The sequence below is a fragment of the Brassica napus genome, chromosome A5 (assembly GCF_020379485.1).
Source record: "Brassica napus cultivar Da-Ae chromosome A5, Da-Ae, whole genome shotgun sequence".
Classification (NCBI taxonomy): Eukaryota; Viridiplantae; Streptophyta; class Magnoliopsida; order Brassicales; family Brassicaceae; genus Brassica; species Brassica napus.
In genome coordinates, this window is record NC_063438.1 from 20529538 (window position 1) to 20543819 (window position 14282).

A 14282-nucleotide genomic window follows, 5' to 3' on the forward strand; every position below is an offset into this window, starting at 1 on the left:
CTACTAAAAAATGGTCAAACAATAAGCTGTTCTACATATGAACTTTGGAAGCTAAGCAGGTTACCTTTCATGTTCTCACCTAGTTTCTCAAACTTTTCACTTGTAGTTAGGAAAATTACTGCATAACCGAATCATCCAAATACTGCAAACCAGCTACAAAACTTAAGACATTTATGCGTCATTTCAAACATCCTATAATCTAATCATACAAAGTTACATTCAAATTGAGGAATTAGAAATGAAAGCTTTTAAATTTCCAGAGCTATGCGAGACCAGAATCTATAAGTGCTTATAGTGTTTCTTATTCACTGCATCTTCCTCCAGAGCGATTCGCTTTGGTTTGGTATTTTCTTTTATATATATGACAAGTTTGGTTCGGTTTGAATCATGGGCATTGTGTTTTAGAGTTAGTAATTTTAAAATATAATTCCCTATATATTAATCCTGGAGCATTCACTACAAGAAAAATGAGTTTTAATAGCAGACCGAAATAGCGTTTTTTACGATTGTGTTATGTTTGATATACCCGTTAGTTTTAGATATCGTTTGTATATTTGGAAACGCTATGATAGAGTGGTATATTTGGAAACGCTATGGTAACATATGGTTTTATATATAATACTTGGGTTTAATAGCAAAACATGATTAAAAACGCTATGTTTAGTTTTTGAATTCCTAAATCCTAAAACAAGTTTTTAAACCCTAAACTATAAATACAAACTTTAAACTCTATTTTAACATCAAATCATAAATTTAACTTCAAATATTAGATATAAACTCAAAAATTAATTTTTTTTCAAAAAATTATCTCAAATCTTAAAATCAATATCCCAAACCTTTAACTTTAAACCCTATACTCATACATTTATTCTAATCTCCAAATTTTAAATATAAATTCTACAAGTAATTAAAAACATCTCAACATCATAAACATAAACCTTAACTTTCAACTAGTAAAAAATTTAAATCACTAAATTCTAAATCATAAAACAGATAAACTCTAAAGCATATAACAAGTTTTTAAACCTTCTAAATATGAATTTTAAAACTATAATATACTCACACTGTAACTTCAAATATAAAACTTAAAACTCAAAATTTATTCTTTTTAATTTTAATATATAACTTCCAAACACATAAACTTTAATTCTTCAGTCAAACTCTATACCCTAAACCCTAACACCAAGCATATATAAAACCATACATTTACTAAATATAAACTTCGAATCTAAATTTTAATTATTTAACAAATTTTAAATCTAAATCTTAATCACAAAATATTTATATAAAAACTTAACACTTATACTCTCAAAACTATAAACCCTTAAATCATAAACATAACCTTTATACAATATAATTATACAAACCCTATTATGCAGTTTAAAAAAAGTGTATAACCACAAAATTCAAATCAAAATTTATATTTCAAATGTTAAATTATAATATATAATCTTTAAATTTAGAAATTTTTTTAAACAGTTAAAAAGAAATGTAAAAATAATTTTTATTGTCTTTTTTTTGTGTGGTTATTGATTGATTCTAATCTAACGGTTAAAATTTGTTCTTTTATCTATCTTCAACCTTTTCTCTCATTAATTAATTTTTTTTGTCAAGGATCACACTTTTTAACCATGGATTTGTTTTGATCTGAAGGTCTAAAATCACTCCCTCTCTTTTCTCACTCTCGATAGATCTGTTTTTTTTTGTCAACCATATTATATTGATATGCCCAAATGGGCCATTACAAGTTGATATCGACTATGAAGTCCGATAAACTAACGAAAAGAAATTACATTTAAAAGGTCCTTTAAGAACAAGCGGTGAATGTGATACGTGTTTGTCCACGTGTTTACGGCTAGGGCTTCGACAGAACACACGTTCAGCAAGCTCGGCCGCCGTGAAGCTTCCACCGTCGGGACTTTCAGGAACCGCCTCTCTGCTGTCATCTCCTCGTCGTTGTTAAAAGTTTCACCGGGAAACATGGTGGATTCCTTCTCCGACACCAACTGTTACAGCTCCTCTTCGATCGCCGTTCTCTCTCTCACCCGATCTTCTTCTCCTAGCGATGAGAAGCGTGCCGCCGTCTCCGGTAACTTTGACTCAGAGACCTTCACCCCACTAAGGATTGATGGATAAAGCAAACATGATATTACTCTCATAACACATAGAAGATGCATCAATCAAGGTTAGATAGAGTTGGAAACACAAAGGACTGCCAAGAAATCCAATCAAAGAAAGATCGAAACTTTATTTAATCAAACCGAAACCGGAGAAAGAGATGAGAACACGTCCAAAATCGATTTGAAAATCACAACACAATAGCTGCACGCGAAACAAAAGATCGATACTAAGATCGAAACTATTTACAACCAAAAGAATCGATTCAATTAGCTTCTCATCTCTTCTTCTCCCGTGAAAGATCCAGAGAGAAATAACAGTGAGAAGAGAGAGAGAGAGAGAGCCTTTTGTCTATTTTAAATTAACTTACATAGATCTGAGATCTCTTTTTTTTTTTGGGTTCTACGGTCTCACACTGTTCAATATCTTTGTCTCTGTTCACTCATGGAAACAAAACGATTAGATTTGATTTTGATTGGAGGTTGGGTCCTGGAGTTGAGAGATGGCGACGCCTCTGTACAATAGTCACTGAAACAAAAGTCTCTGCACCTGGCCTTTCAAGTTCCTTGGAGAAGACGACCAGGAGACGACGAGAAAGCTTCGTGGAGAGGAGACAATGACGACGAAGACCAAGGTGTCTGGACGCTGAGTACGCCTCCTCTCTGCAACTTGCCTCTCAAATCCTACGACGAAGAAGAAGAAGAATCATGGCGGGATACGACGACGAAGGTCATGGAAGAACACGACGCCGAAGGTCGTGGTGCAGCGGGTGAGGATTGAAGGATGAAGAAGACAACGGAGGTGGTGTTGGTGCGGCGGCGTTTGGTAGTAATTAGGTTAAAGCTTGGTTTAGTTTTGGTTTATTTGGTTTGTTGGTTTATTGTTTAATTAGATTTATTTTTTTATATTTTTGTAAACCACTTTAATTATAGATCAATTTAAATAATAAAGAAAATTTAATTCTATGAATTAATTTTAAATTTTAATTATGTTTTTATTTTAAATAATTAACTAAAAAATATTCTAAAATAAATAATTTTAATGTATATAATAATAAAAAGAAAACATACTATTAAAGACTATTTAATTGCATACAAAAAAACGCTATTACGATAATAGGATAGCAGAGTAAAAAACCGTTATCTAATGTGTCTGACCTATTATGAGAGACGATGATACAACGTTTCAAAAACTGCTATAGTATCGTTATATAGCGTTATCCGTCCGCTATTAAAACACATTTTCTTGTAGTGATTACATCATGTTTTCGTAGCCACGTGTCATCACGAGAATGATTATTAAAATTGTTAGAAAAATAAGTTGGTTCATATAAACATATACTATGTTTTTATTAAACTAATCATCAAATTAATTAATAGTGTACAAAATAATATTTTGTTTTTAAATAAAAGCTACATAATTATCTAATATGGTTAGCATATATATGACAATTAATGATTATGAATAATACATATTTGATAAAATTTCTAACCTCTCTCTTTTTTGTTTAATTTTATACTATTAAAAGAAATAAAACAATCACATTAAGCATATAATAAAAACAATTAGATTTTTACTTATATGTTATATTCTGAAATTTTAAAAATGACTATAAATTACTAAAATCGTAAAAGTCCCACATTAAAAATATTGTGATCAGTGGTTTAACTTTTTTTTTTGTTCAAGCAAGATGCAAATGATCATATATCATAGGAGTGGGCGTTCGGAGATACGTTTGAGTTTGTAACGAATATTTCAGTATAAAGGTATAGAACCCATTCGGGTATTTCTACACTCCGAGTCGGGTTCGGGTATTTATGTTCGGGTTCAGATATTTTTGGTCGGGTTCGGATATTTAAATTTAGAAGAAAAAATAAATAAATTATTCATTGTTTAAATTTTTGTATTTAAAATATATTTTAACGTAACTGTTTTTTTTTTTAATTTTCAAAAGATTAAACTATTAATAGGTTTGGAGATAAAACTTTAAAAATAGAAAGACACTAATTTAGTTGTTGTTTTGAAATTTTAGATGCAACATTTGTTAATGCAAGAAACAAGAACTTGATATGTATTTTAAGTGAGTAACAAATAATTTTGTCCGTAATTATATGTATATTATCTAATTTTGAGCAATAAGAATCATTAATATAAATATTTTAAATAAAATGAGAGAAATAAACTAGAAATATAGAGTTAAGTATACTTATGTTTGATTATCTTCAGATATCCATTCGGGTTCATATATTACCCGTTCAGATTCAGATACTACCCGAACTGGTGAAATAAGTAATTTGTTTTGTTGTTCTAATTAGATGATTTGAGACCGAGCTGGTGAATATATACTAGACAAATATTTATATTTTGAGTATGCACTTATATTCTATAACATCTTGAAATATTATATTTGAATACTAAACTGTTAATATAGTTTGCCGGTAATTTATTTTCAAAATTTTGATTCTTAGATAAGTATATGGAATGAAACTAATTTTTACATACGTCCATTTTTTTTAATTGACATTTATGTAATTCACTGAGTTCATAAAAGAAGTTAAAAAAAACTTAACTCATATCAATTAAACAAAGACGAGAACGAAAGCACAATTCTATAGAGGTAGAAAATGAAATCATTTATGCAGAGTCAATAGTAAACAAATCGAGAGCAAAAAACCTAATCCTCTTTCGTCATTATACAATCGATGTTGCCTATTTGGTTTTGGTAATTTGTGTGAGCCGCAAAACTTAATTTTCTTTTGTGCATATGAAGTTTTAAAGATAATTAAAATGAAAAGTAATACGTTAACTCTTCAACAACGATGATACATTTAAGAGACCAACATTTGTATTCATCATTTTATAATCGATAAAAATTGTAGTGTTACAAAATGTTAAAATCATTTCATAAACAAACATTATTATAAAAATTCACTCCGCGCATGCGCACGGGTTATCATCTCGTATTAGTTAAAGTGTAATCCAGTTATTCAAGCTAGTATTCATTAGGTTGGTCCGGTTTTGAATTTTTTTTATTTCGCGAAGTTTGGTTAATTGCATTCAAGTATTTTGTTTTCAACTTGCCAAACAAATAAATTTTGATTTTCGGTCGACATATTGATTAGCTCTTATAAAATCTTTAACAAACAAGTTTTTGGTCAATGACAAAGATATGCGTCCGTAAGATCAGTCAAGAAGGTTTAAATCATCACAACTGCAAAAAGAATCAAAACAATACAACAAAAAAGTTGAATAAACAGTTAATGCGTGGATCGCAAACAACTAGAAGAAAAAATTTGACTGAAATATGTAGAGGACATCAATTGTGGTAATAAGACATAAATTGCATAACTAAGACAATGTCTTAACGTTTCACAACAACCACCACCATGGTTTGCGGGAAGGTTTTGATGGAGATCTTCTATAAAAGAAGGTTTCGTAACCTTTAGGATCAAGAGGATCAGGAGAATAGATCGGAGATGGAAGAGGAGAATGCACCGGTTGGTGGTTAGTGTGAGACTGAAGGATCTTACGGTTGTTATTGGCTTCACCAAGTGCGATAAATAGAGCTACCAAGAGAAAAATTAGTGTGAGGGAAAGACCTCTGGACACCATTGTTAATGAATGTTTGTGTTCAATTTACTCAATCGTGATGTTGAGATCCTATTTAGATTTAAACTATGTTTATATTCATTGGAATCTCTATTAATTGGAGGGTTACCACTAACTTTTAGTATATTTCATGGATTGTTTCTTCGTGAGTATATATTTAGCCGGCTTTGCTTTCTTGTTTGCAATAAGTTTCTCTTCTTTACCATTAAGGCCTCCCTCTAAACAGTATGCTTTTCTAAAGTTAATGTATCAATAAAGAAAATGTCGCCTTTCGTTAAATGTTTTCTTAACGAGTTTAAAGAGTGTTTTCACTACTTGTTGATTTGTTTTTTTTTTCGTCGGCTCTCTTTGGAAAGTAATAAAAAGTACTACAAGAATATATATATCTTAATAAACGAAAAATTTGGGGAAGGATTTGTTTTAAACAAAAATTGGTTTACTAGGCAAATATTCCTTATTTTAGTAAGTTACTAGGCAAAGCCGTTCAATCGGTTTCATTCAGTTACTATAGTACCAGTGCCGTGCGAAGAGTTTTACGGGCCTAAGGCAAGTTTTAAAAATAAATTATTTACAACCGTAGTAAAAATAATTTTCTAATATAATATATTATTTTCACAGAATACACAAGTCTAATATTGTAAAAGAATAAGTTTATAACGTAAATATGTTATATTATGTCATATAGAAAAAAATACATGAATTCAAAAAAAGAAATAATTAATTTTCGTAGAAATGTTTTTTTTTATAATAAGTCTAAACCACTATACTAGAAATTATTTTAAATTTTGGGGCCCTAAAAACAGTCATATTAATCGGAGGCCTGAGGCGAATGCCTTTTTTAATACACTGTAGGCACGCCTCTGTATAGTACCTCCTTCTAAATAGTAATATTTCGAAAGTGATGTTGTTAAAATATCTAGAAAGGGTTGATATTTTAGATCCTAGAGAAGTAGTTCGATAATGACTTCAATACAAATTAGTCTTATAAAATATAAATTGTCGATTTGTTTGATGCTTTCTCTTAAAAAAAATAAGACTAGATTCTGATTACTGCCTCTTTTTTTCGCCAGCTCCCTTCGGGGTTAATTGATGATATTATAACAACTAGAGAAAATATAAATCCTTATAAATAAATTACAACTTACAAGTTTGGAAACTAGTCAAAAGGGTTAGCCTTAAACAAAACTTGGGTACGTACTCGTAAACTTACTTTGAGTACCCATAAACACTAACCCTCAAGAACCATTTAACCACTGTCTGAGAACCATCACCTTCGCCGTCAATTTTTAAATAATCGTTCCGTTACCTAAATTCTTCTACCAAAAGTCCCTTCTAATTTGATCCTAACTTTCAAGACAAGAAAAAAAAACAGAATAGTGATAAAATAGTTACTACCTCAGACCTATTTTCATGCAACGCAAAAAAACAAGATCCCTTTTCACTCATTCCACATAGTGAAAACACCACCAGGATTCGACCCCTGAACAGACTCACCGGTCCAACCACCATACCCTCCATTGCCATTACTCGAAGCCATATCGTAATCTGTTTTAACAGCTGGAAACTCCCCGGTCGATCCAACGGTCGAGCTCGTCCCAATACCAATGCCGTGGTTCCCAAGAAAAGCTGCAGTGTTGTAGCTCCCACTAGAGCCTCCATTGTTGTTGTTGTCAACGATAGAGGTGGAGACAAGGCCATGAAGCAGATCCGGATTGCTTTGAAGATAGGCATTATAGAGCTGCTGCGAGTTCTGACCCGATTGTTGCTGCAAGTAATTGTTGGTTTGTTGGTGAAGATGAAGCTGCGTTTGGATATAGCTATTGTGGTTAAAGGAAGACGTGTCATGAGAATTGGTATTGTAGTGAGAGATATCATTGTTCTGTAGAGAAAGAAAAGGCTCTAATGGTTGTTGAATGCTTAGAGGGTAAGGTTGAAGCTGAAGCCTTGATGAGCTCGAGCCGCTACCATATTGGAAACTTGAACCAAGGGCTATCATCTCAGCCTCGCGTTTCCTTGAAGACTCAAGAGCCTGAGCTTCTTTGAGCCGCTTAGCCGCGCCTCCTCCTATGGGGAGAGTACTGCTCTCGAGGATGGCTTTCACGTCGTACCGGTTCATCTCGAAGTTGGTCACTGCGTTGAGCCCTCTAAACTTTATCGCGGCTATATCATAAGCTTCTGCTGCTTCTTCCTCAGTGCCTGAAAACAAACCATGTCATTAACTACGTAAGATAATAATTTGGTGAACCTTCTATTAAAACATGCTGATTTTAAAGAACAAAAATTCTATAAATAGAGGTTTCTTGAAAGTCGTTCTGATTTTAAATTGTAGTAGGTTCTAGATGGTTTAAAGTAGTTAAGACATAATAAGAAAGTACTTACTAAAAGTCCCCAAGTAGAGATCTTTGTTTCCGGCGACTCGTCCGATCCTTGCTTGCCATCTTCCATGTTGGTGATGCCTATATATATGACAAAATAAAGATGTTTATTTCTATAAGAATAGTATTTATTTATGTAATAACAACGATTATTATATATGTGAATATTTATAAAATTAAACCTTGTAACTCCACGATACATTGAAGCGCCTCGTGAAAATCCACTACTTTTTCTGCGATTTGACACGCATTTGTAAATGTGTTGTTAGATTAGATAAGTCTTAATTAGATTTGAATATACGACCAAGGTCTTGATGAAATACAACAAATTAAACACCTTCTAATAGCAGCCACGAACTCTTGTCTAGTCATGTGCTTCATTTCTTCTAATTCTTTCTCGTAGTTAGTAATCTGATATATATTAATGAATCAAAGATTAAAAATATATATAATATAACTAATGACCAAGAGAATATTGCAAGCAAATAAGAACTAACATACCGGAAAATTAGTAGTAGTCGAGGGACCCCAGTACTTAAGTGCGGCTAGATCATATGATCTTGCTGCTTTATCTTCTTTGTCATACCCACCTATACCAAGAATTTGACTTAGTTTAGTTTCCGTAAACGAAACAATATGATTACTCCACGAGTATAACAAGGAAGAATCCAATTTGACGCACTCACCCAAGTAAACTAGATTGTTTATTGGATCCCCAAGATTTTACGCAGCAAGAACAAAGAAAGAAAAATATATAAGAACATGATTAGTATATAAGAGCAGGCGAATCAAACCTAAACACACAGAACCTGCTTAAGTGGAAGTAAATTACTTACCTTGTCTTCCTTTCCTAGACTGACCTTCCCTTCTACAAGTATTATCCCACAGGTGAGCTTCATATCGACCGGTCCATCGATGCCTAATTATATTTGACCAAAACATATAATGCATTTCATCATTAAAATCCATATCTTTTTTTGGGTACTAATATATCATAATCCAATTTAAGATCATAAGATCTTTAGAATCTATTAAGTGAGTAATGAGTCACGTGTATAACCTTGTGACACCACGATAGATCGAGGTGCGTTGTCCGAAAGTGTCCAAAGCACGTCTTGGCGTGGCCGTCTCAGCAACGGCTAATGCTCCACCGCTAGTGTTATCGCCGGTGACCTCGGGCGGCAACGCTTTAGCTACAGCGTTATTACCACCGGTCGTCCCCATGGACAAAGTGAGTGACTGTAGATTGTGAGCACTCTCTTGGAGCTCATAGCTATCGTTAGGATTGTTGGAGTCACAAGCTACAACGACGTCGTTTGATTGGACGCTTGGCATCAAGCTATTGGTGGTATGGAAGTAGTAACCTGAGTCGTTGTAAGCTACGATGTGGTCGGATTGATTTTCGTCCGGTTTGCTCACACCGAGAAAGTCTGCCACTTTTGGAACCTCTCCTCCTCCACCGTGTGGATTGATCATGTTCCACTCTTCGAACACACAAATATTTTTAGTATATATATATATAATATACACAAATAGATTGTTGTATAGATATATCGTTGTTACCTTGTGTTTGGAAAGGGTTGTCCATATGGTCGCTCACCAAGCCAATGTTATATTCATGAGGAGGCAAAGAAGAGTGGTTTGGTGAAAGTGGAAAGCCAAGCCAGTTGTTTGAATTCATTTTCCCTTTTGAGTCAAATCTGTTTGTTTTGGGTTAATCAATCACTTTATTGCTCCTACCCACCTTGATAATCAATAATACCAAGCTCTAAGCCAATCAAAGAAGAAAGGAAGATTCAGTGATCAAGGACTGAAGAAAGAGAAATTAAAGATCAAGACTTTTTTTCAAAGAATGGAGTTATGTATATATATAGATATAGGGGAGATCTTCTGCTTTATCATATATTGGCAAGGGTCTCTCTCTCTCTCTCTCTCTCTCTCTCTCTCTCTCTCTCTCTCTCTCTCTCTCTCTCTCTCTCTCTCTCTCTCTCTCTCTCTCTCTCTCTCTCTCTCTCTCTCTCTCTCTCTCTCTCTCTCTCTAAGTTAGAGATGGAAACTCTGATACTTTTAGGGTTTAAAGAAAAGATAAGATATTCGTAAGAGATGAATACAGAGGAAGGCCATAGAAGTTTCAAGGTTAGAGTGACCCTCCAATTATATGGATTTTATCTCATTAAATATTATTCTATAAGAGAAGCTGATATAAATAACTAAGTATGGATGTGAACAAGAAAAATATACTATGTATGCCCTTTGCATGTATGATTCATGTTTATAGGCTTATAGCTGTTACAAGAAGACCCCTATCAGATTAGGATAGCATTTTTCTCTCTAAAACTCACACACTCGTAATTGTGTGTAGACTTGATTTTGATTAACATTTTTTAAAAAAAAATTCGAGTTGATAAATCTTTTATTATTTAAATTGGTGTAAATTTTCATTTTAGTTGTTTAAACGAGCTCAATTATATGAGAATCAAAATATGTTAATATATCATTTTTTGAAACTTTGTTAACATGTCTTTTCTCACATTGTTTTGGTTAATGTTTATTTTAAACATATTTCTCATTGATCAAGTTTTTAAATATTTTACTACAGAAATGAGATAATGCGTTCATATATAAATATTTTGTCTTGTATTTGAATAAATATTTTGCATGATTTATTAAATAATCTATGAAAATCTAAAATCATAAAAGACTAATTGTAACTCGATGAATGACATAATCATCAGTCAATATAAATGTTACCTAAATTTTTAATATGTTTGGTTATAAGGTGATCTAGATTAATATTCTAACTTTAATAATGCTTACTTTAAAGTCTTCTTTATGAAAATAAATATTATGAAGAGATAATCTCCCCGGTTATATATATATATATATTTAATAGGTAATTTATCAGATAATTCTAATATTTATAGTATATTTGACATTTTTATTCGGTATATTTTAAAGTATTGTTATTAGCTTGTTAAGTTTCATGATTTTGTTGAAATGAATATTAAAAAAAATACAAAATATTCGGTGGTTATTCTATTTAAGTAAGATTTAAAATGAAAGATTCTTACTGCTACGTAATATTTGGTGGCTATTCTAATATAATGTTCTATTTAAGTAAGATTTAAATGAAAAAGAATTCTGACAAAGAAACACAGTAAATTAGCAGCACATAACATTAAACAAAACATCTTATTAAATAATCATATATCCGTTTCGTCAAAGAAAAAAATTATACATCCGATAGAAATATATAAACCTTCCACATAAGATAAAATGAAAGATTCATACTGCTAGTAGGCCGGAGCACGGATCTGATATCCGAGTTTTTGGAGGTATTTGTGATTTGCTGCGTATGTCACGGATATCTAATTTTTCGATTTGCTTTGCTTCGAAAAATACGAATATTCGGAAAAACGGATATCCGGAAAATAAATAATATTTGTGGATATTTACGAATACTTACGGATATCTCATATGTTTTGATTAATACAAATAATCTTAAAATTTTGATACAAATTTGTTTTCTAAAATATTTTTTTTGCATGATATATATGATAAAAATTAAAAAAGTAGTGAATCTACATATTTTGTAAATTTTTTTTAACTTAATTAATAATTATAATAACACAAAACTTAAGAAAAAAATTATAATTATCATAAATGTGTTCTCTTCTTTTAATGTAATACTTTTATATAAGTAATCATGTGAATAGAATTTATCAAATCATATGTTATAATAATATTATATAATTTTATACATTAATTTTTTTAAATATAATCAATATATACATGTATTTATATATTACCGGATCAGATCGAATATCCGCTTTCTAAAAATTTAATATTTGTGATTTGCTTCATTTTTACGGATATTGATTTTAGTAATTGATTTTAGTATTTGATTTGCTTCGAAAGGTTACGGATATCCAAAATTTTTGGATCGAATCGAAACGAATAATGAATCGAATCAAATTTAACAGATAAAATGTCCAGTCCTAACTGCTACGTTTTGAAAAATGGTCCCACATGAAGCGAAACTAATAGAACATTATATTAGGTAAAAAGATTTTGTAAAATACTATAGTTACCTATATAAATAATATTTTTTCAGTCCTATAAAAATCTTTTTTATGATAATTTGATCTGTTAATACCATTAAATATATGTATTATACGTATTTTTGTTTAATATGATACGATTTCGTTTTCTTCGGATTTTGTTACGGTTTCCGCCTGCAAATCCATAGTGATATGGTTCTCTCTCTAGACGGTGCGATGGAAGATGTTTTGTTCTGTTGCAAAACTGTTGGTGCGGCTTTTCTCTCTTCGCAGCTCGCTTAGAGAAGGGTGAGCAGAGGTTTTGAGGAGAGTTATCCGGCGGTGGAAGAGGCGAGGCATTTGAAGGGTGCGGTTTATACCTGTCTAGACGATGTTTTTTTTTTTTGAAGATATCTAGACGATGTTTTGTACCGACGCTTTTGATCTGTCTCAATAGAACCTTTCTAATCCTATGCTTTCTTTATTTTGGTCTAGGTGATTAAGTGGAGGAAGTAAGTGGTGAGGGCTTCCGTGTTCTTCTTCTCTTGCTTTGGTTTGCAGATTTAAATTTTGTTCTATTGATAAAAAGCAGTAATTTCTGTTTTTGGTTTGAGGGTTTGGGTTCTCTAGCAAACGATTCGGGATCCAACATGTGCATGCTTTGGCAATAAGATTCTGACAGTTTTTTGATCTTTGTTAATCTGTTTTGCTTTACATGTGTATCTAGTTTATTCCGTCTTAGGGCGATATCTTTTAGAGTTCTAGGTCTTACTTTTCTTCGGATTTTTTTTCCTTTTCTGCATTTAGTTTTTCTCGCATGTTCCTATTTTTTTTTTAAAAAAAAAATTAATACGAAGAACTTCATAAAAAAACAGCTAAAACTTTCCAACACAAAATCATTTCAAACGAATGAAGTGATATGAGTTACAATGAACTGTATCATGTGTTACTTCGTAATAAACGAGGTCTGGCACATAACGGTTATATATATATTTTTTTGAAACACTTTTGAAAAAAAACTCATAACGGTTTTGTATATATTTAATAATATTATATATATGCACAGACATAATATTTATACGTGTATATAAATATTTAAAGTACTCGCATATACATTTTGGAATATAAGATTTTGATTTAAAAGAGAAATATGGATATTTAAAAGCATAACATATCTCTTTTTGTAACTTAATTATAACATAATCATAACATATGGTATATAACTGTTGAGATTCTTTTATTTTTTTCCAAACCTTTCTATTTACAAAAAATATTTTTGAATAAGAGAAAAATATTTAACTAATACTTTGCATATTAGCCCTCAGAATATATAAAATGTTAATTAACAGTATTATTGAAACTAAAATAAACAAGATATTATTGGAGCATATAAAGTTTTAAATTATAATACAACCATTAACAGTTTGTAATTAACAGTTTTAAATATTTTTGAATAATATCTTGCATATTGTCTATAATTTTAATAACAAATTTTAGAAGTTTTATAAATAATTTAATAAATATTTATTTATTTAATTGATTATAAATATTTATCAAATTTTTACAAGTTTATATTTTTTTTATAAGTTTTAGTGATAAATCTTTTAACTAAATCTTTAACTAACTGCTTTTCATCTAAATAAAATGCAAGACTAGTTTTTGACCTGCGCGCCCGCGCGGGTGTATATTTTGTAGAATTATATATTTTTTGTTAGTTATAGACTTGTAGGTTAATGTTTCATAGGTTATTGAGTTCTGATATATTGTGTATCTTGATCATTTTGCTAAGTGTCGAATTTTTAATATTAGTTGGCATTCTTTTTCATTTGTACTTTTTTTAAGTTTGACTTGGTAAATTAAACAATTAACTTGATTAATTTTGATCTTAGAGTAAATTAAACAATTAGATCTTTTATGAAAACTTAAATATACATTAACACAATTAAATCTAAAATATTAGAGAATGAGTTTGATTGGGTGTGTTTTATATTAAATTATAAAATTTGTGTGATAAATTATTTTTAAAATTACATTTGATTATATTATTTTTAAACAAAAATTTACAGCAAAATTATAAATTATGGAAATCATACCCAAAAACATTCACACAAGTATTGATCTGCACAATATATATACAAAG

At 30.9% G+C, this 14282-nt stretch overlaps 1 protein-coding gene and 1 long non-coding RNA gene across 2 annotated transcripts; both read right to left on the minus strand.

Moving 5' to 3' along the window:
- Positions 1–1551: 1551 nt before the first annotated feature.
- On the minus strand, positions 1552–3368 carry LOC125608815. The gene is made up of 2 exons (XR_007339449.1): positions 2489–3368; positions 1552–2118 (listed from the first exon to the last, which is right to left on the minus strand). It is a non-coding gene; the product is annotated as an uncharacterized LOC125608815 (long non-coding RNA).
- Positions 3369–6395: 3027 nt separating this feature from the next.
- LOC125608816 (AP2-like ethylene-responsive transcription factor PLT1) lies at positions 6396–10446 on the minus strand. The gene is made up of 9 exons (XM_048779328.1): positions 9666–10446; positions 9163–9586; positions 8939–9021; positions 8789–8797; positions 8604–8692; positions 8440–8513; positions 8285–8335; positions 8107–8183; positions 6396–7923 (listed from the first exon to the last, which is right to left on the minus strand). The coding sequence occupies exons 1-9, from the start codon at positions 9781–9783 to the stop codon at positions 7166–7168; spliced, it is 1683 nt and encodes a 560-aa protein (XP_048635285.1). The 5' UTR covers positions 9784–10446; the 3' UTR covers positions 6396–7165.
- Between the last annotated feature and the right edge of the window lie 3836 nt (positions 10447–14282).